At 40.3% G+C, this 25,151-nt stretch overlaps 1 protein-coding gene across 1 annotated transcript in view; it reads right to left on the reverse strand.

Annotated features, from left to right (window-relative positions):
* Nucleotides 1-25,151, reverse strand: part of RFTN1 (raftlin, lipid raft linker 1) — a 96,304-nt gene that overhangs the window by 52,012 nt on the left and 19,141 nt on the right. The window contains exon 3 of the mRNA XM_035556420.2: nucleotides 5,179-5,365. Coding sequence (XP_035412313.1) covers nucleotides 5,179-5,365 — 187 coding nt within the window. The remainder of the gene's footprint in view (nucleotides 1-5,178; nucleotides 5,366-25,151) is intronic.

Below are 25,151 nucleotides of genomic sequence, written 5' to 3' on the forward strand. Positions count from 1 at the left end.
CTTGAATAAAAAAGCATTTGGGGACTAGAAGGAGTCTCTGAGAATCATCTGGATGTCTTCAGAAATGTTTTCATTGCCTCTGGAAGGCGAATGTGCAAACCCAAATGCTAGAGGACCATCCCAAGACTTCATAAAGCATCATGCTTCAAGAGGCTGCTACTCCTTCCTAATGTAATTACGTCTTTTCATATTTCATCAGTTCTTCAGAATAAGTTTTCCTCCCTTTCATGGAAAGAGAAGCTGTTTCATTCATTTGCATGTTTAAGTAATTTCAGTATTTTGCATTTACATTTAAATAATACTACCTTAATTTTTCTAGTCTGTTGTAGAATCCAGATTTTAAGTGATGCAGAGGAGACAAAAAAATAGCTATTTCTCAGATGTCACTAACAGAAATAACTTGGAATTAAAATCACGTTAAAAAAAACTGTAAAAATCCCATTTTACGATTAAACTTTTGAACTCAAGTCTGTCAAACTTCTTTGCAGATAAATAAAATTATTTTTGGCTAAGTGATGAAAGTTTGCGTTTCATCAGGATTAATGGAAATGGGGAAATTATAAAAATAGAAACAGAATCATCTCATCAAGTGTATTAGTGGAGCACCTGACACCTCATTATTTTACAGTAAGGAAGAACAGCTGCAAAGTTGCTTGAGGTAAACATAGAAGTCTATTCTAAAAAATATTCTTAAATTATATTATTTAGTCTAATTCTTCACAGCCATGTTTCCTTGTTGACTACTGATTGGAAGGAAAACCTGTAGAAGATTATGTGTTAAGAGACACGTGAAACAAAGAGAGAAAGACCTATCTGGACTTCAGATTATTTCCCCTGTTTCATTCTACTATTGTAAAACAAACCATCTGCAAACATGTAAGAATTATTCTAAGTAGACAGTTGGTGAGTCTGGACCATATATATTTCTTAGTGGAAAAAAAATGTAGTGCACAGTATTTAAAAAGAGAAATGCAAACATTTTAATTAACATTGAATTTAACTTCAAGACATCAGACAGGGGTGTCACACTACAGGGAGCTGGGGATGAATTAAAGCAGCTTTGCATTATGGATTTGTTACAATTTTGTTTAGAAGCAGACTTTGGGATTTTTTTTTGCAGGAAACAGGCATAGACTGTCAGTGCTAGTGATTTGCACAAGACACCTAAACACAGATTCTGATATTCAAAATTAGAACATATGGAAAGAAAATGGAAAAAAGAGACACATGAAGAACTAATGACCTTTCTGTTCCTCAGGGGAACATAAATGACATGCATGCTACTCTCCTTATTTTTGTTAGCCAGGGCCTTACAAATGAGCTGACCTTCCTCATTCCCTTTGCCAGGAGCAATACACTACCACAAATTCTCACTTTCCAGAATACTACCATGTATCCTTTTTCCTGAGATGATTCTCTTCAAGTGTAAATCAGTGTGAATCAACTTTTCTCAAGTGTGAATCAATGTGAACCAGCAGGCCATGGGCTACTCTTCACACCTAGAGCCTTCCCTGAAGTCCCCTCCCTCCCTCCCCCCCCCCAAAAAAAAAAATTAAAAACCTGGGCTCAAAGATTCTTCTTTGCATATGTTTTAATGAAACAACTTCTCGAGAAAAGCGTCTCAAACGTTAGCACAGTCAGTAAAACAGTCAATTACTTTTTATTTTAAAAGTCCATTGAAACTGAGATAGAGGGAGAAAGGGAAAAGTAATCACAGAAACATTAAAATTATTATTCCATTATTCTACCTATTCTATTCGACTTCCAAACTACTTCCAATCAATTGGTCACTGTGCATAATGCAATTAGGTGCTACATAAATAAATACAGTCAAATCTATTATATTAAATTTATCAAGAGCTATGGCAGAGTCGTTCATCTACTTGGTAGACTATGCCCAGTACCTCTAAAGAATTAAATGCTTCTACATTTATTTCATTTCCTTTAATTGAACGTGACATTTTGCAGCGATAATTTTATTGTTGATTTATATATGTATATATATGCATGTGTATATATATATGCACATATATATATACACGCCCTTTACTTTTAAATTTTTCTTAACATTTCCAAGCAACAAACCTTGCTTTTCAACATTTACGGCTTCCATGTATGTTAGGAATGTGTTTCCTTAAATGTCCTAGAGCAGGAACGAGTCTTCCTTCCTTATTTACCACTACTGAACATAAAGCTAGGACAATGTAGTCACAGAGATACCAGTACAGATTAAAAACAGAACTATCTAGTGACTTTCAAAGAAAGAAGCAAATGTACAATGATATTGCAAATTCACACTGAGGACTCCAGGACAATGGCAAAACAGGAGGACTGACACTATTAGGTACTTTTTCCAAGAGCTTTAATGTCTGACATGTCTAAGCACTCCTCTCCATTTTGTTCTTGAACAAACTAAGGCACCGCAAATTTTACAGTTAGCAGCAGCTTGCAGATCCTCATGCACATCATCTGCTGCAGCTAGCACTGCCTCTTTCTACCTTTGGAGAGGCAATGCTACCTCAAAACAAAATGTGAGGCAACAGTGTACTCATTTTAAAACATAAAACTGACATCTAAAGCTGTAACTGATTAAAGCAGACACTAATTCAAATATTCAGCTTTATATCTTCATACACAGAATTGATATTACTGCACCAAAAGGCACTCACACAACAACTCAGTTTCTGTTCCATTCAGGCAACAAAATCAGCAAGGTGAACAAACCGCACCTGGTATCTGCTGGACAACTGACAAGTTAAGCATGTGGTGCTGGAGCCATCTGTGGTGAAACACCTGCAGTAAAAGAGGAGCTACAGCCTCAAGGGTTCTGCAGAGATGGCCGGGGAATCCTGAGGGTGGCCCCACACCGCAGTAAAGAGCTTTTTATGACTCCTTGGCTCCCCGTGCACGCCTGGCACCACCATCAGAGCGAACAGCAGGTGACCACGTCTCACTTCGCGGTATGAATGATGTTAGCAGCGAACCTACAACTGTAGCTGGGCTACTTACACTTGAAAATCTTATGACAGAAATAAACACTAATCTCACCAACAAATACCCTCAGCAGACCTTAACACCTGCCCAAGACTTTAGCTGTTTTATACAGAGACAGCCTACAGATGCCTGAGACCTGACAGTCTTCAGTGACAAAAGGTATCATTTGTCCTTTAGCAGCAGTGTAATGAGAAAGGTTAATTAAGGTCATAGATTTTTTTCCTCACAGTTCTTACTTGAATAGGATAAACTCATGCTTCCAGTACAACTGGTCTCTGTACAGGCCATGGTCATGTGAAATCCATGCAATGTCCATCTCTCTCCCTTGAGCTTGACAATTCAGAGAGCCATTGCATTCACACGCTACGAAAGCAGTTTCTTCCACACTCTTGGCCAAACTCAGGAATATTTACACTACAAGAAACACCAAACTGATGTAATTTCCCCTCCTGATACTTCTCTGGTTTTTTTCCTACTGCACCAACTCTCTTCCACTTCCCCAGGCAGCCAGAAATGACAGATAAGAGAAGGCAAAGAAATTGAGTGTGAATGCAAAAGGAGATCTAATTGGTTCAAGACTCTCTCCTGTCTTTAATTTTGCACAGTCATTTACAGCTGTCTGAAGCGTGTGAAACACTGGCACCCAAGCGAGTGAGTAGGCAATTAGGATTTTGTACTCTTTCACATTCATTCTGCACAGATGTAAACTACCGGATATGGCACAGGACAGCAGCGACTGAGCTTTCTGGCTTGACGATGATGTCCCTTACATTCTTACTGCCAAGGAGGAGGATGCTTTCCCCTGACACGTCTTTACAGCTTGGTCCTGAAAGATGCTGAGCCCTCTGACCCCGTTGCAAACTCAGGCATGCAAATGCTTTGATTATCTGCAGCAAGGCACTTTGTAGGAAGGGAATACAAAGCCTAACAAATAGGTAAGTCCATCACAGTGTTACCCTAGAAGTCCACTACACAAACAAACACTCCGACCATAAAACTGGAAACCCTTTAAACAACATCAGGATGCCAGCATGAAGTTTTTCATTAATAAAACTAAAAGCAAGTGAAGGTAAGTTGAGAGTTATTTTAGAAGCTAGTGTTGGCTGTGATACCTAATGCCTGCATACATTTGGTAATAAAACAGAAAACCTTCCTTAGGCCACAGACTGAAGTTTGACTCTGTCCATACTTGCTCCCAATTGACCACCAGGCTGTAGCAAATCGAATGGTGGTTTTCAGTTTTAAAGAGGTGTTTAAAACAATTACATCTTTTCATTCAAGCATCAGCAGAGAGACTGGAATCAGCAAACAGGAGGCTGAGTTATCCCCCAGCTTTCCGTAAAGGTTGCTGTAAAAAGGGACAGAGTGGGAAATGCAGTTTACGTGGAAAAATTGCACAACGTGGCTGCAACAACGTGGGTAGCTACAGAGTTGTGAGCATTCAAATAACATTAAATTGTATTTGAAATAGTTAAGCAAAAATCCTAAATCTATGTTTAAAATATTCACATTTTAATTTGCTTTCAACTAGTTAACAGCACATTCTATTGATGTTATTAAAATCAGATTAAAACATAAAAGAACAGTATTCCTGTTTGTTTATTCATCTTCAGACTTTGATTGTGTAAAATATTCTTAATACATTTTAAGACTCTGAACAAAGCAAGAAAGTCATCTTTTAATTTAAGGAGCTTGCTCTGAATCAAAAATTAAAAGAGCTTGTATTGTTTACAGGAAAGAAGAGCCTAAAGTCTACAGATAAAAGCATGCATTAACGTTGTGGTTCTCAAATTAATTGCATTAACTGTAACCCGCTAAACACAAAATATGTCTTTACTAAGCAAATATTTCTTCTGCCTTAATTTATTCTAATAAATTATTAAAGGGTACCAATCCTAGACCATCCTCACAAACTGTTAGGCATACGGTTTGTTTGTTTGCCTTTCATGACAACATATCCCAAAATATAGAGCATATTTCAACTTGTTATTCTCTGAGTTGTCTGCCAAACTGCGGATGAATTTTAAACACGAAGAACATGTTAAGCCTATTCAAGCCCACAAAAAAAAATTAAAAAAATCAAGTCTTGCACAGTAAACTCTGCTATAATTTCCTGATGTAGGTCAAAACTCAGCAGGAAATCACATTGTCTATTTTTATCCCAGTTCACTGGAAGTGCTTTACCTTTCTGTTTTCTTGATAAGCACAGCCCTGAAGATTTGTTCCTGGGGAGTTTTCTCTTTTTCATCAGTTGGCTGCACGAAGGGGTGGACAGCAGCCAAGACGAAGCCCTGCTGGTACAATTCTTGCAGCTGAGCTGGAAGATCACACAAGGAGGAGAGCTTGATTGCAGATGATCCTGGTAGCTCAGCTGGAAACAAAAAGTAATTGGTCAATAATCTTACACTGGACTATCAAGTTTTTTTTTTTTAAATTCCAGGCTCTTCAGTGTTAAACAAGCTTGACACTGGTCTACAATATTAACACAGAAACTGACCGTTCCTAAGGCCCCTTTGTATGTCAGATTTTAAGCAGACTGTCTTGGTGAAGGACTTCTATCATATAAAAGACTGGTGCGATTAAACAAGAAATCAGACATTAAAAAAAAAATCCCTACATAATCTGGGAGGGAAAGGGGATAGTCAGTGAAGGGAGAACATGTCAAATTCAAAAGTAATAAACAGAAGTAGACATCTACACAAAAGCTGTATTATTAGACTTGGAGATCACTGACAAAATGCTGTTGAGACCAAATATCTACTAATACAGATATACCAATATCTGATACCAATACCAAATATTCTAAAGTGTATGTTGGTAACAATACTAAGAGCAATGAATACCTGTACTGATGACAAACCCTTCAGAACAGACACTGAACCTAGTATCTCAGGGTTTAAACCAGAACATATTAGAGATGAGGATGAGACCTAATGCGTGAAAATAATCCACGTCCAATCTGCTTCCTGTGGGGTGTTATGCCTCCCTGCGAAGCATCTGATGATGCTGACTACTGTCAGACCCTTGACATATGAACAGATACTGCGGTCAGTACATGCAGTTCCCTGCATCTCCTTGGCATCATCTTGTGAGCTTCAAAAGAAAATCCCATAAATCACCAAAAACAACCTTCTACTCTCTGTCTCTCTACATCAGTAATTCTTCATATGTTTTTCACATCTTCTCTGAAAAGAGAGCTTCCTTCCCTGCCTTTGCCTCTTCGTTTCTCTCTCTGTTGGGAGCTATTTATTATTTCATCCCTAAATATGCCAGAGCATATTGTATGGAGAGGTGCTGGATAGCTTCCCCTCCTCCTGAAACCAGGAGGGAGGGGATGTTGCAGGAAACACAACAGAGGTTCCCAGCACCTTGCAAGCTTGGGCCCTTCCGTAAAAAAAAGCACTGGAGAACAGTTTGTATGAAAGACACCAGCTATGCAAAATAAGGTTTCATTGTACTGCTTTTTTCATCAAATTATGTGGCTACCCTTTATGAATAATGAAAGAGGTTATCAAAAACTAATAAATATTCAAAACCAATAATACAGAGGAATAATTTAAATAATAATAGAATAGCTGTGCTTGGTACGCTTTTTCTTCATATAAGACCATACTACAGAAGAGGATAATGGAACTTTTTGACCAAGGACTGGAAGATGCAGTGTTTTTATTATTTTTGCAAATAAAATGAGAAATCCAAGCCATGAGTATGTTGACAATAGGTCTCTACCTTCTGTAACAGCTTACAAATCACATGAGAGTCATAAAAAGGGATACCCCAATGAATAATGTATAATAAATAACACAGCTGACTTACTTACTGGACCCTACTGGGGATCAACATAGGGAAAGAAACCCAGATGTTAAAAACACCTTTTTCCTCTTGTGACACAGAGATTCCAACAATCTCCAAATATGCTTCAAATAATTTAATTAATTAAAAGAACATGAAAGCCCAATGAGGGTTTTACATGGATACAATTAAATGACTAAACACTATTCAACAACGTTAATTCTGGTGATGGTGCTCCAATTTTTAACAATCGTCTACGAAAACTCATGCTTGCCTTGCATATGAACCTTGTCTCTGGATTCTCCTGAGTATGCCTTCATAAAACTCATAGAAAGACTATTCATTACCATTGGAGTGTGATTGCTTACCCCTAAAAGCTAAACACGAGGGGAAAGGATGAAAATGCATGCAATTGGAGCCTTGGGATGTACACCTGAGGATTAAAAAAGAAAGGTAATAGAAAACAGAGCTGGAACGGATCATCCACCTAGTCCATCGTAATTATTACCTAGAGGCGAGATCAGTTTTAGTTTTCTCCTCAACTAACAGTGGCCAAATGTCCTCAATGAATTTCATATTCTTTTTCTTTCAGTTCTCAACAGCCATTCTTGATCGTTACCTCCACAGTACTTACTGCACATCTCAGATTAGCAAACTTCAATAAATACACCCAGTAGTAGTCTATTGCTGAAAATGTTAATGAAAACAGTGAATATTAATAGACTATGGACAGAAATATTTTAAGTCTTGCAGTCAATACATCTTTTTGCTTTGATGGTGAGCTACTGCTATTTTCTCCTTTGACCAGAGATTCTCCAAAAGGAAAAGAAAGTTCCTGTTACACAACTGATATATCCAAGGTCAAAATGGGTTTCCTCGGTCAACAGACCTGCGCATTCTTGCTATGCTGCCATGTGATGTGGATTCCTTCAGAGAAATCCCTGCTACTCATCATCCTCCGGAGTATAAACGTGTTCCAGTATCTTTCTGGGAATTAAGTTAGGTTAAGAATCATAAAGTTCTATCTCAAAATTGGTTGAAAAAGGACATCACACCTTCCTGGAGAGTCACATTCATCCTCCAACCATCTTCAAACTGAAACGAAAAGATTTCTTTGATTTCTTACACTAATTCTTCTAAGGTGTCTACACGTAGGTTCAACCTACATGAGTTATGAAAGCAGTCATGGATCTAGTCTGTCCTTATGTTAGTTTAAATACAGAATACTAACATTTTCATAAAGTCTTATACAACTTCAAATAAAATCCGTTAAACATTTTGTTTCAGTTTTTAAAGAGATTTCTAATCATGTCTTTCTTTCAAAAGAAAAAGGAAAAACAAAGTTGTGTAGAATAAGGACTTGAGTAAGGTAACAGAGCAAATAAATGATCAATTAAAAGCTTTAATGACTCCAGTAGTTATTATAGTTGTGATAAGTCTCTGCTTCACCAAAAGATAAAGCTCAATTCTTTTAGCAGCATCCCTGTAGGTCTTGAAATGAAGTCAGGTCTAAGATTTACATTCTGCTCCATGTTTCCTTATTTATTGTTGCACTTCACAACCTGACCTCAAAGTATCTTTTGTTTATTCTGTCTGCATCTAAAAGAGTGCATAAGAAACTTGTAAATGACAGATGCTGTGGTGTTTTTTTTATTTTGTTAAAGCTAAAAGTGGAAACAGAAGTGCTGGTTGCTTTTGGAACTGATTATCAGACAGAGTAATTCGTTGCCTGACTGGTAACTGAAGCTGAAAATACTTCCAGCAATGCTTGGATACATACACAAGACTACAGCTTAGAGAAAAGTCAAAAAGAAAAAAAAAAAGTTTGCGTTACACAACTGATATTTATAAGGTCCAAATGACTTTCCTGGGTCTACTGACTTGTGCATTCTTTGCTGCTAATAGGGAAAACCTGCCCAAACACTCACTGACCCCATCTTCCCACAGAAAAAAAAAATAAATAATAATAATAAAAAGGTAGAGTTAAGATAAAAATCTACAGATTGAACCATGTACATTTATAGACAGTTGTTTCCCAGAAATCACGTTCTGGAGCTGCAGAAACAGAGGAAGGTGGTGCAGTCTGCCACAGGGATCCTCAGGGATGAGAGTAGGCTGAGAAATATGGTTGCGGAAATACATAAGGCTGGGGAGACACTATGTAGGATAACTGGTTTCTCCTTCTTGTTTTGATGTGCTCTTTCCCTGCAGGTCTTCTTGAGCTGCATTACTGTGGCGGTCATGAGAGATTCTCCCAAATTATCAACAGGACTGGGTGAGCAGCAGGAAGCATCAGCGGCACCTCCAAGAAGAGCCTCCATGAACCATCAAGGGCTGCTGCCAAAGAGATCAAACAGCCACCTGCACCAATGAATCCTACAGCCAACGAGGCCTTCGCAGTCAGATGATGCCACACAGTTCATCAGCTGTCTTTTCTTGGTATATGCTCACGCTCATCTTATGGTATTACAATGGAAGACTCCTGTTCTTTTGTGTTTGGTATCTCTGCAAGCTACCACAGGCTATTCATTCTGGAGGTGGTAACGTCTCACTTTACAGAAAGTTGAGATGCCATAAACCAACACTTTCAAATAATATATATATATATAAAACAGATAAAATAAAGCATGGTTTCACCTATTAGCTTATGCTTAATAAAGACAATCATCAGCTACAGTACATCTTTTTACAATATATATTCTCAACAGAATCAGGTATTTTAAACTCTATTCTACTTGATAATCAGCAATTTTCCCTCCCTGCTACATACCTTCATGACAAAGCTAAGACAAACTTTATTGTTTTTTTTTTTTTTAATTTCTTTATACTTGCTCAGCAAATAATTGAATCAATGCTACGATCCAGGAAAAGTAAAATGTTAAATGCCAAAACTGCATTTATTTAATTTTGCTTTCCTGAAAAGGTCAAATTCAGGTCTGAGTTTCTCAGTACTTATCCTTAATACTTTATTTAAAAGGACAAACATACAGTTCTACGCTAACTTCTCTTACCCTGTGCTAGGTGCTTACTTGGCTTGTTTACTCCAACAAATCAAACGTCAGAGTTTTCTGGTCTTCATTTTTTAACATCTTTTCCCAATTAGGCTTTTATGCTCTCATTCCAGTTACAGCTGTTAAAGACTGATGTAGCCCATAAAGACAGTTCACGTTACAGATGAAAAAGTTCCACAAAAATTTTTGGACTCCTTTTATAACTAGTTTCTGTTTCTTGTTCAAGTTTTCTTGTTCATTTGCATTTTCAGATGAAACCATTAAGCCTTTTCCCTTTCCATTAAAGCGACCAAACATCAGCTGCATGCACTCTGCCTGTGCAGGTTATACAAGACATCACCTTGCCCCACCGCATGCCCAGAAGGTGGTGTACAATGGTGGTCTGAAGCAGAAAAGGAAGACAAGCCAACGCACTGGACCCAGATAATGAAGCGATACAGCCCCAGTAGCCACAAGCACAACACCCCTATTTGATCAGGCCTCAAACACCTCAGCAGGCTCAGTCCCTACAAGAAATCCAGTCGTCACTTTTCTTTTCCAAAACGTAGGATGAGGCAGTCCCCAAGCGCTGGGAGCAGGGCCCCCACCTCCTCCTGGAGCTACATGCTCCTTCTCCCACCTCCTCCTCCCAGCACCTCAGACCCCTCCGGCCTTGCAGGCCCTCCTTCCTTGCAGGCCCTCCTGCAGAGCTCCAGCTTCTGCTGGGGGCCTCACGGGACACATGGTGTCTGCTCACCTCCTCTCCAGGACAGCTCGGGGTTTGTGGAGCTCTCCTACCAGGGCGATTGTTTTTTGCTGCCCTTCTAAAGCACCCAAATCTCTCTGCTGCACACTACAAAGCGCATAGGAGGCCACCACAAAGAACTCAGCTAGGGGCCAGGCACCAGCATCTATGGTCCTGAGCAGATCTAGCAATGAGCACATAAGATGGAAAGAAGATACAAGCGAAATTGCGCTCATATGGTAATACAGTCATTACCCAACAACATCCACGGATTTCCTGCAGGGTTTTATAATAGATTTGACTATTTACCTTCTGCCTTTAGTGACCGCCTCATAGAAAATGGCATTAGCTTGCTCTGCTGTGCCTCATGAATCCCACCAAGCTGGCTGTAATTGCTTGTCTGCTGGCAGGAGACTAAATAGCAACAACGAATGGAGACAATAATATGGGAATAGAGCATATCACTGACCACGTGTATGAGCGAACGCATAAATCTGGCCCAAGTCCACAAAATCTCCTACATTTTCACACAGAGCAATTCCTAGCATGTTTATGGTTGTTTATAACAACCTTGATCATTTCGTAGAATAACAAAGCACACTTCCTTTACTTAGTATGAGGATTCCTTTTTTTTTAAATTTAATATTAATTCCTTTCCAAAGAGTTTAATTTAATTTAAAGAGATCAAATCTCCAGCAGACCAACGTCTAGCAGAACGAAACACCACCTTTGCATTAGAGCTGGTCAAAATTAAACTAGCAAGTTTACTTGCTAGAAGGTGCGGTTCCACCTACATTAAAACATTTCATAGGAAGATGTCAAATGCAGCAGCAGCTGTTGGGCACAGAGCTGCTCATTTGGCTGTATCAGGAAAGGAAACCCAGATTGCTGCTCCCACACTGCTGCCTGGCAGCTCCAGTTTTCTGGATAGCCCTCCGACCACAAATAATTTTTGCAAGCTGAACAGTGATTGCTGGGTGAAGGACCATCCCACAAGGTGTCTTTTTGGTTTGCCAAACTCCTCACATTTATCAGTACAGGCCCTGAGGGCTGAATGGCACAAGCCCCATAGGGAGAGGTGGGCAACGTCAGAATCCACCTGGAGGAGGGTGCATAGTAAAATCTATTGGGAAGTGCTGGCTTTTGTCTAACGACGAAGCACAGACTTGCAAAGATCCTCTCTGTTCTATAAATAAGAAAAATTTCAAGGTCCTTCACTGACATTTAGCAGTTGGTTTGGAACAGCTGAAGGAATCCACACCATCATCCCTTCCAACTATTAAGTCTTGGTAAGGCCAATATATTACTCTGGAGAGCAGAAAGCAAACTATTAATTGAATATTATCAAAACACTTACTGCCTGATTCTGGGAGAATACATCTATTTCCATCCAGTGTCAACCTCAAACAAAAAATTACAGAGGCATCTAACTGCAAGTTTTCATTCCTTGTTACAATCACTAAAGAGCTTGTTTTGACACTGCACAAATTGTTTGCATGGCAAAGCAATGCAGTCATATTACTCTCATTTAACCATTCCTTCCCCATTGAATCCACCAGTAGTTTCTTGTCGTCAACAACAACGAAAACGTATCAAAGAATCAGAGTACCTTCAGTGAAAATAAAGGCAAAAATACCAATAATATAACTTAGAAAAAACAGAGAGGTACACAGATTTCTGGTGAATTTTGCAAGGAGATCCAAATCTTTATTTCTGAACTCACACTTAGCAGACTAAAATGCTCACGCAGTATGACTAACACAGAAGGGAATGTATGATGTTTCTGACAATGTCACAGAGTTTTAATTAGCTGAAACACACTAATGCTAGAATTCAATGAGTTAAAAGCTCCACCTTTTGGAGTGAAAACTGTACAAGCTGCACTATAGTCTTTTTTCCTTTCTAATAGAGCTCCCATGGGGCGTACAGAGGTTCCTAAACTTTGAAGAAGCTGGAGACAGACTCAGTGCATTATCGTGCCGGCTGTCATCAGAGGCAAGACACCGGTTGTTAATAATTCACATTGCTTTTTTGGTTATGCTAAATGACTTTCTTTCCACTTTCAAGGCAAATACAATAAATGTCACCATCAAAGAAAGTAACAATGAATACGCAAGAGAAATCGGGAATTTAAATGAAGGGTGACTGTTCAGTAAGCTCCTGGTGTTTACTTTTAGTGAAAGTAATAATGGAACTTTAAAGTACTCAAAACCATAAGCATTGTATCTCAAGAAAGGAGGTGAGAACAGAAAGGCTGAAACTGGATAAGTACCCTTTGAAAGTATGTATATAGACATCTCTATGTAGATATGTAAATATATGTATGCATACATATGTATGTGAGTATATGTATAAGTACACACACAGACATCCTCTTCTTTCCTTTAGGAAATGGTAGGTATATGCGCTAGTCAAATCGAGAAAGAACTAAGCTAGCTCAAAGATGCAATGCAATTAGACAACTTCCTCTCCTCAATTCTGTTGCCTAATCTCACAGCATCTTTGAGTTGTATTCTTGGTCCAGTCAAGGCTTCATGCCTGTATCTTGCAAGCACAAGGTAAGTATCTCAAGAACTGGGTACGTTCACTGCAATATGGTGGGTTTATGCATGGAATAGTTTTATTTCTGGTGTTTCGGAAAAAAATTGACATACCCAGGCTATCACATCCACCAGAGTGAAAAACCAGCCAAGAAACAGACTCCAGTTACCTAAATAAATCGACAGGCACTTCTTAAATGACTCACCGCTCACATATATTAGCTTGTGGGCAGAATTATGCAAAATAGCTAAATTCTGAAGACCACTTACTAGGTGCAAGGGTAACGACTGAAAAAGGGGAGGGCCTTCTCATTTAGCCTGTGCCTAGAAAAAAAAGAACTAAATCCTATCCCTTCTGTACTTGAACAGCTCTTTGACATGGTATTTTATTTGTCCCTCCTTCCTGCTCTGTAAAAGGAGAGGAATTGGTTCTGCTTCCTAAATTGATGCAGACCAAACAGAGACAACAAAGAGAGATAATTTACATTTCACAAATCCAAGAAAACTCCAATTACGTCTTACCAAATGGAGAAAGCGTTCAAAGTTGTAATATTTTATTCATACAGACTTGTTATCTGTGTAAGCTTCCAAAGGCAAATATTACACTGAAATACAGACGGGTAATTCTGAACTACGGGAAGCGCTAGAACATTAATTCACGTCTCTATTTCCACTCCCAAAAAAGTACTGGTTCCCTGTGCTAAAGCCTTCAGACACCAAGTCATTCTACCAATGGTAATACTTTAGATGCCCAAGTCAAACACTGAATGCCGTTCATTTTAACAGCTTAAGAAGATGTGAAATAGGACGTCCCACCACCCACACAGCGGTGCAGCAAGTTCCATGCTCTCACAGCAAGTAGCCAGGCATCAAACACTACAACAGGTAGGGAAGGAGGAGCCACCCAACAACACAGAAGTAGTCAGAACTTACTGAACAGATCTTCGGACATCTAGGAGCCAGTGGCATCATACAATTTGAGGGCTGATGCATCTTTTTTCTTTTGTTTTGGTCGCTCTCTAGCTAACATGTTTACTATTTTTCTCAGCAGCAACAGCAGTTAACACCAGGGAGTTTCACAGCTAACCTCCAGAATCTTCCAATGTTCTCCTTCCCATACTTCTCAATATATCTATTTCTTTTTTCCTGGCATAACCCCCTCTTTTTCCTTTTCCTCTCCTCTGTTTTATGCTTCACTTCGATGTTCTTTCCATATTTCTGGCAAATTTTCATTTGGGATTTTAGAACTGCAGAATATAGCAAGCAAGCAACACTGAACTCTACAAACTTTACAGTAAGCAAACCTGGACTGCAGTAAAAGAGTGCAAGTAATATCCTCAGAAGCGTATAAAACAAGGCACATTTCAGGAACTTCCAAATTATGCACAATTTGTGCGTTTTATGGTAAGTTTGTAGCATTTCTAAACCTTCCGATTTGCTGTATCCTGCTGACGATAAAACCCTGTGTGCGCTGACTCTTCAAGGAGTTAAAAAGCAGAGAAGTTCATCAATCTACATATTTCCATCCAAACCAACTGAGAGCAGTCTTGAAATTATTGGGGTTTTTCTTAATCAAGCACAGATGAACGAAGTAGGCTGCATGCATTAAATTAGGAATTTTTTCCATATTCACGAGATAATTAGTAAATATAAATCTGATTGAAGTCTAGCTCCCAAACTGAAAAATGACAAGAGGATTTCAAAACATTTAGGGAAAAGGGGGGAGAAAGAAGTCAACAGCAGTAACTGTCATTGAATACATGCACTATCATTTGACGTATGTTTTTCACGACACACTGAAAATTGTGATCAAAATCCCTGATTTGGCGCAACATTGACGATAAAAATGCCATCGAGGTACTACAATAAAGGAGGTCTTTCCCCACTTCACAAGATAATTACTGCATATTCTAAGCACATGCCATGTGAAATAACCGGACATTAGAGAGGACATTTAGAAGTCTACACTTTAAAAATTCAACCTTTAACACAAAGATCTAAATTCACTGACATATCCAGTAACCCTGCGGAGAATGGTTTGGATTCATCAAGATAGCTCTAACTCACCAAGCCAACCTGTGCAACAGAGAACTGATAGTCTCCGGGGAAACCAAAATCCTCTTGGCAGGTCATGCCTGTATATATTTTATACACAGCACTTTGCTGAATATATACGGGAAAGGACAGATAGCTTTATAAATGCTTGAAGGCTTTATTCAAATGTTACCTGCTGGTTTCTGCTTCTTTTCACATTAAATCTCCAGTGTTTCACACGCATTTTCCCCTTCTGTTGTAATGGCTGTTTTCAGTCTTTCCTGTAAAATCTTATTTAGGATGATACCGTGTGCCAAGTTTGTTAGATTTTTTTTAAAGCCTGAAATGGATTTTTTCCAATCCTGTGACTAAAGTCCATATATTACCCTATTTCAGATGTTCTCATTTCTTGCCTGCATTGACTAATAACATTCCTTTTCTTGAAAAGCAGCAGTACATACTAAGCATTTAATACTTTAAATTAGAGTAAGTAAAGTTTAGAAGTGACTTTCATCTTTTTATCTTTTTCTTGGCTTGAAGTATTTTGGTTTTTTAGATAAAGAGATGACATTTCCAATTTATGCACGTTTTCCATTTGGAAGAGAACATAAAGTGCAACTTTTCAGTGTTCCTCGGGTGCTCCTTTAAATCAAATTCCTTTATTTGGGGAAATCCTGTGATTTTTCATAGAAGTCTGTTAAATTGTTTTCAGCTTTCCTGGCAAAACTAAACAAATGTTAGAGCAGCCAAAACTTGCAATGTGCGCTGTATAACTAAGAAAGCAATGTTACTTGAAGGTATATTCTCTGTTTGATTTTGGCCCTGAGTCTGGTTATGTTTCAAAAGGAAAGCTGGGTAAAAGAATGCGACATGATGAAATCAAATATAAACTGGAGATATTTGGGGAAGAGAAATTAAATGCAGAGAGAAGGGAGGTGTAATGTGTTTGGATTTTCTTTAAACACATTATGCTGCAATGATGGTGAGACGAACACTTCCATGGGCTTCTATACCCACAACAGGTGTTAGTCTATAAACAGAAATAAAACTGACCCATCTAACCCTACAAAATTCTCCAGGAAACATCCCCTAGATTTTAAAAAGGAATAAAAAGTAAACTAAGTCTGTCTTCCTTTCCAATTATTAAGCATGCTTGGGAACTGCAACAAAAATCCAAATGCAAAACATCCTCCAGAAAATATTTACCATTTTCCCAGCTCTCCGTCCCGACACTTCTATGTTTTTGTTCAGCTGTATTGCTTATGGGAATGTACGCTCATCACCGCAAGTTTTAATATCTATCTTAGGGACAAAATACGAATTTCAAGTTAAGTCGGCATCCGTAGATGAGCAAGATTTAAATTTTCTTGTGGTAGCAGATCTTGTAGACAGCCACAAGACCTGCTCTCAGTGCCAGCTTGCAGCTGCACTCGGAGACCTCGGCCACCCAGCAGTGCCAACGGGAGCGACCCAGCTGGAGCTCATGCTCTTCTGCTTCTCGCAGGAACACAGGCCTCGAGAGGAAAATCCCATGATCCGAAACCTCACTCTTTGCAGATGTCACAGGAAACGCTCCCTTCTACGGCATGCTTCACGTGCGAAGCTTTGTGTGGGAATGCACGGAAATGTGGGGTGGCAGCAATCCCTGCGAAGCGATTTCCCCACCAGTTCCTGCTTAACTTGGCATGTGGAAGAGGCATGTGTTACCCCATTTATGGTTCTTCGAATGACCACATAAACTAAAATTAATTCCAGAAGATGGAAAGCTAGGAGGAACAAATGGATGGCTTATTTTGCAATGAATTAGGCAATCACGTCCTTTAGAAATGAGGTAAGGGAGAGTTACCTCTACACCAAAGACGGCCTGCTTTACAGTCAATACGTAATCGGATTTACCACTTCTGCCAGTACACACAGCTGGTTAAAGATCTGATGAAAATCAGTACGAGAAAAAAAAACAGTTTTTGCTGAAATGTGGTTTTGCTACCTATATCACTGCTCATACAATGCTACGATACAAATTCCTACTCAAGCTATTTTCCACGAGCGGCACAACTAATGATGAGTGATTCCCACTGATGAGTCTTTTGTTCTCCAGCCTCTTACTGCCATAGCCTCAAATTTCCCTTTCTTTTCTTCTCTCCCTACCCCATGGATTCTTCAAACCGATGAGAAACAGCAATTCTGTGGCTATGCTGGAGTGAAGCACTCGCTCCCCGGCCAGCGAGCTCTCACCGAGGAGAACGTAGGTGGCTCAGCTCTCCTCACCTTTCCCTGGTTAACGCAGGTCTTTGTCCTCGACCCAACTGCCAGGTTTCACAGAATTAGGAACAATGTAATCATCTTTTAAAATTTCTAGCAAATTGGTTTGAAACTGACCAGTACCAATTATTCCGAGGAATGAGACAGACAGACTGTGAGCCTTTTTTTAACTCTCGTTTCCCTAGGAAACCAGTTCAGAAACACAGCAGAAAAACCCATCGCACTACCACCTCCAAACCCTCTGGAAAAAAAAAAAAAGAAAAAAGAAAAAACAACCCACACCTTTAAAAATAAGGACCTGAAAGCAAAACTCTGCAAAAAGCACTAGGGGATACTGCCTTCTCTAACTCCTTTAACGGCGTATTTAGCAGTGATAAGGCTTTCACAGAGCACTGAAAACGACTAGCAAGCAATAGCTCACCACTGGCACCTAAAAGAAGTATGTCACTGCCAAACACACCACATCACTTCAACTTGGCAAGAAGGCTTGATAGAAAGCCAAAGAGTAGTGGAAAAGGCTGTTAAAAGTTAACAAAGCACTTCCCAAAAGTACTGTTTTGTTTTTTTAAGCAAGTCTGCTAGAGCATGGGTGACGGATTTACTACAGAAAAAAAGTTTTTCTTGGCAAAAAAGCCCTGCTTTTTTTGCTTAGAGCAAATTTTCCTGTCACTCTCCAGAATCTGAACTCCTGCTCCCTCGTTTCAGAAAAATGCGGCCGGTTTCTGTTTTTAAGTGAAGAATTCCCACACAGCGATACTGATAGCATGCAAATCTATTGTTTAATGTGGGTCATGGGAAAATGGCCACAAACTCGCCTATCACTGGAACGGAACAACCAAAGTAGAATTATAATCATTTTTCATTTTGCAATAAAATGGTTGTTGTTGCAAGTTTTTGGAAGAATAGCCGAGTATTTCTCCCAAATGCTTATGAGAAGGCATCCTTATAACTTTATTTCTGCGTCAAAGAGTCAGTGTAATTGTCAGGAAAAGCACATCTACTAGAAATGAAAAGGCAAGACACAGAGACACCTTACCTTCACGGCTGCCGAAGAATGAGTTAACGAAGTTATTACCATCTAATCCCGAAGTAGAAAGTGCATGCAATAAAGATGTAACAGATGTCCTGTCCAACAGGGACAGGATTCTTTGATGGTATGAAGGTGGTAATTATGAAGCATTATGCAGACAGTCTTAAGATCTAAACCTTTCCTTACCCCCTGGATAGGATCCCTTTGGGGAGGTTAGCCACAGCAAAAAAGCCAGTTTCATAAATGCACATTCCTACTGATAAAATAATAAGTACACAAGCAAATAAACAGGTCAAATCCTCAGTTCCCTTTAAAAAGTATATAAAATATACTTCAAAGGTGGCTCAGTAGTGTATGAAAATGCGTATTCAGAGTCAGCAAGCAACAACAGAACAGTTTACTATTGTTCTCATTAGCCACCGCTGGCATGGACAGTGCCTCAGGACCAAACCTGTGGGAGTGGGCACAGCACTGTGCCCCTGTGCCTCAGCCAACGCCGTCTGCCCCCTGTCCCTAACAATGCAACCCAAAGAGAAGTCACAAGCGGCCTCAAGGCAGTCTGGCTCCTAACCCTGTGACAGCCCACATTCACGATGCTTTTGCTTCTATCCACTCCTAAACGTATTTTGCAAAACAGAGAATCATTTCTAAGACCTTCTAGGTCAAAAAGACCCAGACCTGTTACTCTCTAATAATGAAATGTCACTGATAAAATAGTCTTCCTACATGGTTAGGACCTTTAAATAACGACTTACAGTGATTTGAAAAAATGCAAAGAAGCGGCCTGAGTTTCCATCACTAGTTCTGGAAGGGTTCCCTGGAAGTATCTGTTGATGAGCAGACCAATCTTTCCCAAAATTTACGATAACAGAAAAAACAAACAACAAAGCCGACAAGTAGTGCAAGAGTGCAGCTTGACAACAAAGTCTTAGAATTATAAAGTATTTTATTCAGTGAGCATGTGGTGAAGAACAATGGAAATAATCCCACAGAATATGCACAATTTTATCTATTTGATCATTTGAAAGGCTTCATCAAGGCATTCAACCCAGCTGGAAAAATCGGGTAGAAGAAGGACTGCAGAGAAAGACAGATGCTGCATCTGAGCTGAGCATCCCCAAGCAAACAAACAACAAAACCAAACCAAAACAAAAAAGCGATTCTGACACGGTTCCAAACTTTATGAGACAATAACTTAACAAAAGACCATTTTTTCTGTCACTCTTTTTGTTCTTTTGTTTTGTGATTTGAGATAAAAGTAGATGCTAATTTTTTTTGCTTACTAATAATCTGTACAATAATTGCTAGTGAATTAACCCATGCAATTTAGCACTATTTGTCAATTCTTGTATCGGTTGTTATTAAGAAATTCAGGAAACAATTGTTCAAATAAAAGAACACCAATAAAGGGCTTAGCAACTGAGGAACTACAGCAGTGGACTGATATTTATTTATATTTCACCAGTAACTATATCTTGGCTTATCTCTAACTTTCTCAGAATTCCATCTATTTATTTGTAAACCTCATACCTCATTCTCTTTCAGATTTAAGGCCTTTTATCAAATCACTTGGAAACATATGGCACCTTTAGGACTTCTCACATCCTTGATGTCTTTAATTTTTTATGTGCCACATAGTATGCGGAAGCCTCTGTATTCTCAGAATGAGACGAACTTTTTCAACTGATGACTGTTTAACTGAGACAGGTAATATTTTTGCAGTTCTTAACTCATCTGACGACTGTCAAGCTTGTCTTTAGTGCACTGATCAAGAGCTGCAGCTCCCACCAAAGGCTTAATGAGATTCTCCTCTCCTTGAAAAGGACTGTTTCTTTCAGAAAAGTAGCTAATCAGTGCAAGCCTCAAGTTGAGAGGATGATTATTTGGGGGGGGGGGGGGAAGGAAAGGAAGGAAGCTGAGAGGTCTTTACAATTTTAACTAAACAGAGCTCCATTTATATGAATAAGCAGGCTTTTAAAAAAAAATTGGCTGGAAAGCCTTAAACTTGCAGTTCCTGTACAAGACCCTACCACAATGCCAGGGTTAACATTTACCAGTAAGAGCCACAGCAGCTACCTACAGTGGCCGAGTAAGCATTGGACTCGGCTGAAAACTCTTGTGTGTCACCTTACATTTGGGAAACCCCATCACACTGCTGCTAATCTTAAATTTATCACATAGTACAGTGTGTCACAAGTATAAAGTCACTTGCAAAAGCATGACTGCACACAAACCAAGAGTTTGCTGGGTGTGCAAGTTTTATCATAGGAAGCAAGCCTCAATTTCATGCAGTAATTATGTCACCTGGACTCCTCCCAAGTCCAGTATATCCCAAATTTGTATGGCTGCAGAAAGACAAAACCAAGTCCTTGAGACTTGTGTTTAAGCTACAGAACAAAAACATGCAACACACGCTAGGGTTTTGCCAGGACTCTTGAACCAGTAGCAAAGGAGCTCATCTGGGAACTGGAAGCAAGACTAGCACAGTGCTGAGCAAATGCTAGTGAGTTCTTGTCCTCCACACGAGCCATGGCAATTCTTCCAGATTGTGTTCCTCTCCTTAAATGATGAGGCAATCTGGAGGCCTGCATCAATGTTTATCAGCTTTGTAACACGTCACAGGTGTAAGAGTAACTTTTAAACAGGAATTCACCAAGAAATTACATCACAGAGTTCTGAAATTGCTGCAGACTGGCCATGACTGGTAGGCAGGAGTCAGATGTACCTGGAACTCCCTCAGCATTAAGCTGAAGCCTAATGGAGAAAGGCACGTTACACCAGGCCCAATACAAGACGTTTACTTGGCAGTACACTTACACATTGTACAGACAGAACACTTATTAAACTACCTAATGCACACACACAGAGGCTTTGAAAAGCAAAACAGAAACAACGGTCTTGTGTAGATAATAACTACCACGGACATTGTCTCTACAAGAAGTCAAGGTAAAGAAAACACAGCTCAGGTGTTCACACACAAAACCCACACAAATGCTATAAGAGACTAACTTGAAATACAATTAACACTTGGAACACAATGATTAAAGTTTGCAAGCTACATTATTTTGCTGAGTACAATATTCATAACCTTAATTTAAATTGTAGTCACAATTATGCTTGTTGCTAAAGCAACAGTTCTACCTATTTACAGAACCGGGCAATGGAAATGCAAATTCTGCAGTTTCCATGCACAATAGATGCGATAGATTTAAACTATCTAAACATTCTCAGGTTATTCTACAGACAAAATTGAAATTGAATGCTGAACTTCCCTAGAAATTATAGCATTTTAAGGTTTAAAGTAACCTTTCACTGTTCAGTAATAAAACAAGTCTAATACACTCAGGGGCTGCTTTTCATCCCACTTTCAGATTTAAAAACAAAACAAAATACAAGTTATCATGAAAGATCCAAAAGGGATCTGAACCCAGAAATTCAGATTGTCTTCTTCAGTCCAAGACCACATGCCTGCCTGCACACAATGCTACGGGTCTTGTTCAGGCAGGGCTCGATAGCAAGCCTTGTCGGAATGACAGCCACAGCCCCTTGCCGGGTGTCACTTTTATTAACACAACACTATTAACCCAACATGAAGGCATACCTCCGGCAACAGAGGTCTCAAAACACTGAAAACCCATGCAATGCCGTGTCGTCTCTTGTCACTTAACAAGTCAAATGATATCTGTCCCTTCCTTTTTACTGTCACCCATCACCCTGGAGGGTTTGCAGTTCGTGTGTTCAGCTTTGCCCGCCTCTTAATATTCTTTCCCTATTTTATCTGCTCTGCTTCCTCTAGATGACCCCTCCTTTCTGAAGACCTTGTCTCCCCTTTCACCCCCTTCTATTTTATGGCACATTCTTTCCTCCTGCTGTCCTTTCCCCACGGTGACATCTGCCACTCTGAAGATCCAGCGTGGTGCCACCCAGGGCCTTACGGAAACAACATTGCCTGTCAACCTCTACCAAGGGAAAATAAAATTTTCTCAGGCACAAGATAACTCAGTGACATTATCTGGAGTTGCCAATGTGATGACTGCCTTTGGGTGCAAGAGGACCAACTGCCATGTAAAGCTTAAGATGATGAAGGCGGTTTCCTTGCAGCCAAAGGCAACAACCACATTTGGACAGGTGGCCCAGCTTCTATTACAGAACAGATCTTCAGGTGAAAGCACTTCACCAAATCTGCTGCCTAGTTGGACCTTCATCCTCTGAAACCCTGATTCTTCATTTCAGAGAGCCAGGGAAGACTGAAACCTCAGGCGCCACTTCTAGGAGCCTTCTGGTGAGATCCGCAAGGACACATTGGGGCAACCATCTTGTGCCAGCTCCATGCCACAGCCAGCATCAGCTCTCTTTGCCACAGCCCATGACTCCAACCTGGAGAACTGCTTCTCTAAATATTGTGTTAAGATGGGGGGAAAGTTGGGGGGAAGCATAACATTCATGGTGGATCACAGGCATGAAGCCTCAGGTTTGCAAAAAAGCAATGCATACCATCAGTCTCACCACAAAAACTATTTTACAAGACATTTCTTGGGGCCATCAGCTGCGAGGCCCCTTCCCTGCCCAAACGCAGGGGAGCTACTGGCTGACATCACACCACTGGCTCCACACACAGTGTTTGGGGTCTCCTGACCCATGACCTACGACAGCATGGGTCCAGGCCGGGGTGGTTCCAGCTCTCTGAATACAGACCTCCCAAGCTCCTCTGTTTTCGGGGGTGCAGCAGCAAGAAAGCTATGGCAGGGAGAATGGACTAGGGATGTTACGGCTCACGACACGGCCAACACAGTTCTTGGCTGCTGCATTCTTGTGCGGAAGAGTGTGGAGGCACTTCCTAGGATTGAGGGATTCTGGTTATGAAGACCCTCTGGAGCAGGTACAGCCAGAAGCCTAGGGACAGAACTGGCAGTCCATTTCCTCTGCAAAGGACAGCAGAGAAGGAATAGATGCTACCCGAGGAGAAATGAATGCTACCTTGCTAAGAATAGGGAAGAATTATTCTCCATACTGCAGGATTTAATCAGTCTGCATTGCCTTCCTCATCCTTAAAACTGTCTCCTCTCCAAGCCACGGAAGCAGGGCAGACTTTACCACTCCTCCCTTTGTCAGTTCTCCTTCCTTTGTCATTTCTCAGAAAAGCAGGGTACGAGCAAATTCACCCTTCCCCCTTCGTTATCCTGTGTGGTGCACTGCTGGTAGTTTTCAACTACACTTTTCCCTGACTCAGTCCCAATCCCCAGTCTGCGAGGTTTCCTGAGGGTCATTGAGACAGCTGCCAAAGCCATCTGTGAACAGGAAGAAAAGGTCAAAAAGGGCATTGAGAGAAAAGACAGAGAGTGACTTTGCCCATCTAGAACGAGTAAGTGGTCAAACAGCAGTAGGATAGGAGTAAATCTCCTCATTTTTAGACACTCACATCTGCTGCGCATCTATAAGAAGGCAGGATTTGGAGGATGGCACTTGGAGATGGAGACCTTGGTCATGACTTAACCCACTATAGACGTACCCTCCCTCCCCAAACTGGTTAGCCACAGACCAGTAGGTACTGCAAGCATGAGACTCCATAGGACGACAGCCATATCTTCAAGAGCAGGTTTAGACACCCAAAATTCATCCAGTCATGGCAGTAGCTTGGAACAGCTGCGAGTTCTGACCCACCAAATCAACCTCAGTGCAGAGAACCAACCTTACCAGTCCAATCTTGTGCCCCACATCCTTCAGTGGAACAAGGGCAAAGCATACACACAACAGGGAAAACTCAAGAAAGTAACACACGGTCCATGTCTTTCTCCTCGAACACAAGGAGTTCAGCTCGTCTGGTGTGTGCTTACATAGGAGCTGCCACAGCTGCAGAAGGAAGCCATCTTTATGGCCTCCACTCCATCTTTGGCCAGTGAGGAGAAAAAGTCACATAGCATGTGTGAAAAAGCAGGAACAGAAACAAACCAGGAACAGAAGTAAGAACAGAAATTAGACTGCTTTCTGCACATGATATCTCTTTACAAGCATCACTGGCTGAGACAATGACAAGCTACTGTTAACTACATGAAATGGACATGGGGACAAAATGGCACCTGCTAGACCGGCCCCCAGAAGAAGGGCTTGTGAACCAAAAAGCAGACATTTGTCACAAGATACCCTTCCTTCAGATGGCTTTGAGGCACATGTAGCAGGGTGTTCCGTTGACAGGAGCACACCACCTCCTGTCCAAAGTAAAACCCTCAAAATAAAATTAATGAGGTCCAAACTCCTCAGAAGCACCTGCCACAGCCCTGCAGCGACCTCCTCCTGCACCACACTACTTGCTTGGGACACGCATAGTCTGACACTGGCCAGTGCTGAGCTATGGACCTAGGGGTCTGACCCACCAAAAAACTGTTACCGGTTCTGTGAAATAGCTGAATGTCCACAGTTTCCATGACAATAAGATTCTTTATCCTGCCTATAGGAATATTAGAAAAATTAATGCAAACAGAAGAAAATCCCACACAATCAAGGTGTATCTACTCAGCATTTTCTTTTCAGTACAATTAAGAAAAGTGACTTCCCACAGTAAAGAACAGCTGACACCAACAATTCCTCTTTTCTCTCAAACGAGGTGTCCTCCACTCACGATAAACCAATTCCAAACTTACAATTTGCATGATCTTTTAGCCAAATAGCAACACTTATTTACAAAGTCAATGACTGTGAACTGCATTAAAATTAAAAGATTGCACAGATTTTGTGTATCATCTTTTATCTTGCTGATGTCAAGAAAT

This window comes from Cygnus atratus, chromosome 2 (genome assembly GCF_013377495.2).
Source record: "Cygnus atratus isolate AKBS03 ecotype Queensland, Australia chromosome 2, CAtr_DNAZoo_HiC_assembly, whole genome shotgun sequence".
In the NCBI taxonomy this organism is placed as follows: domain Eukaryota; kingdom Metazoa; phylum Chordata; class Aves; order Anseriformes; family Anatidae; genus Cygnus; species Cygnus atratus.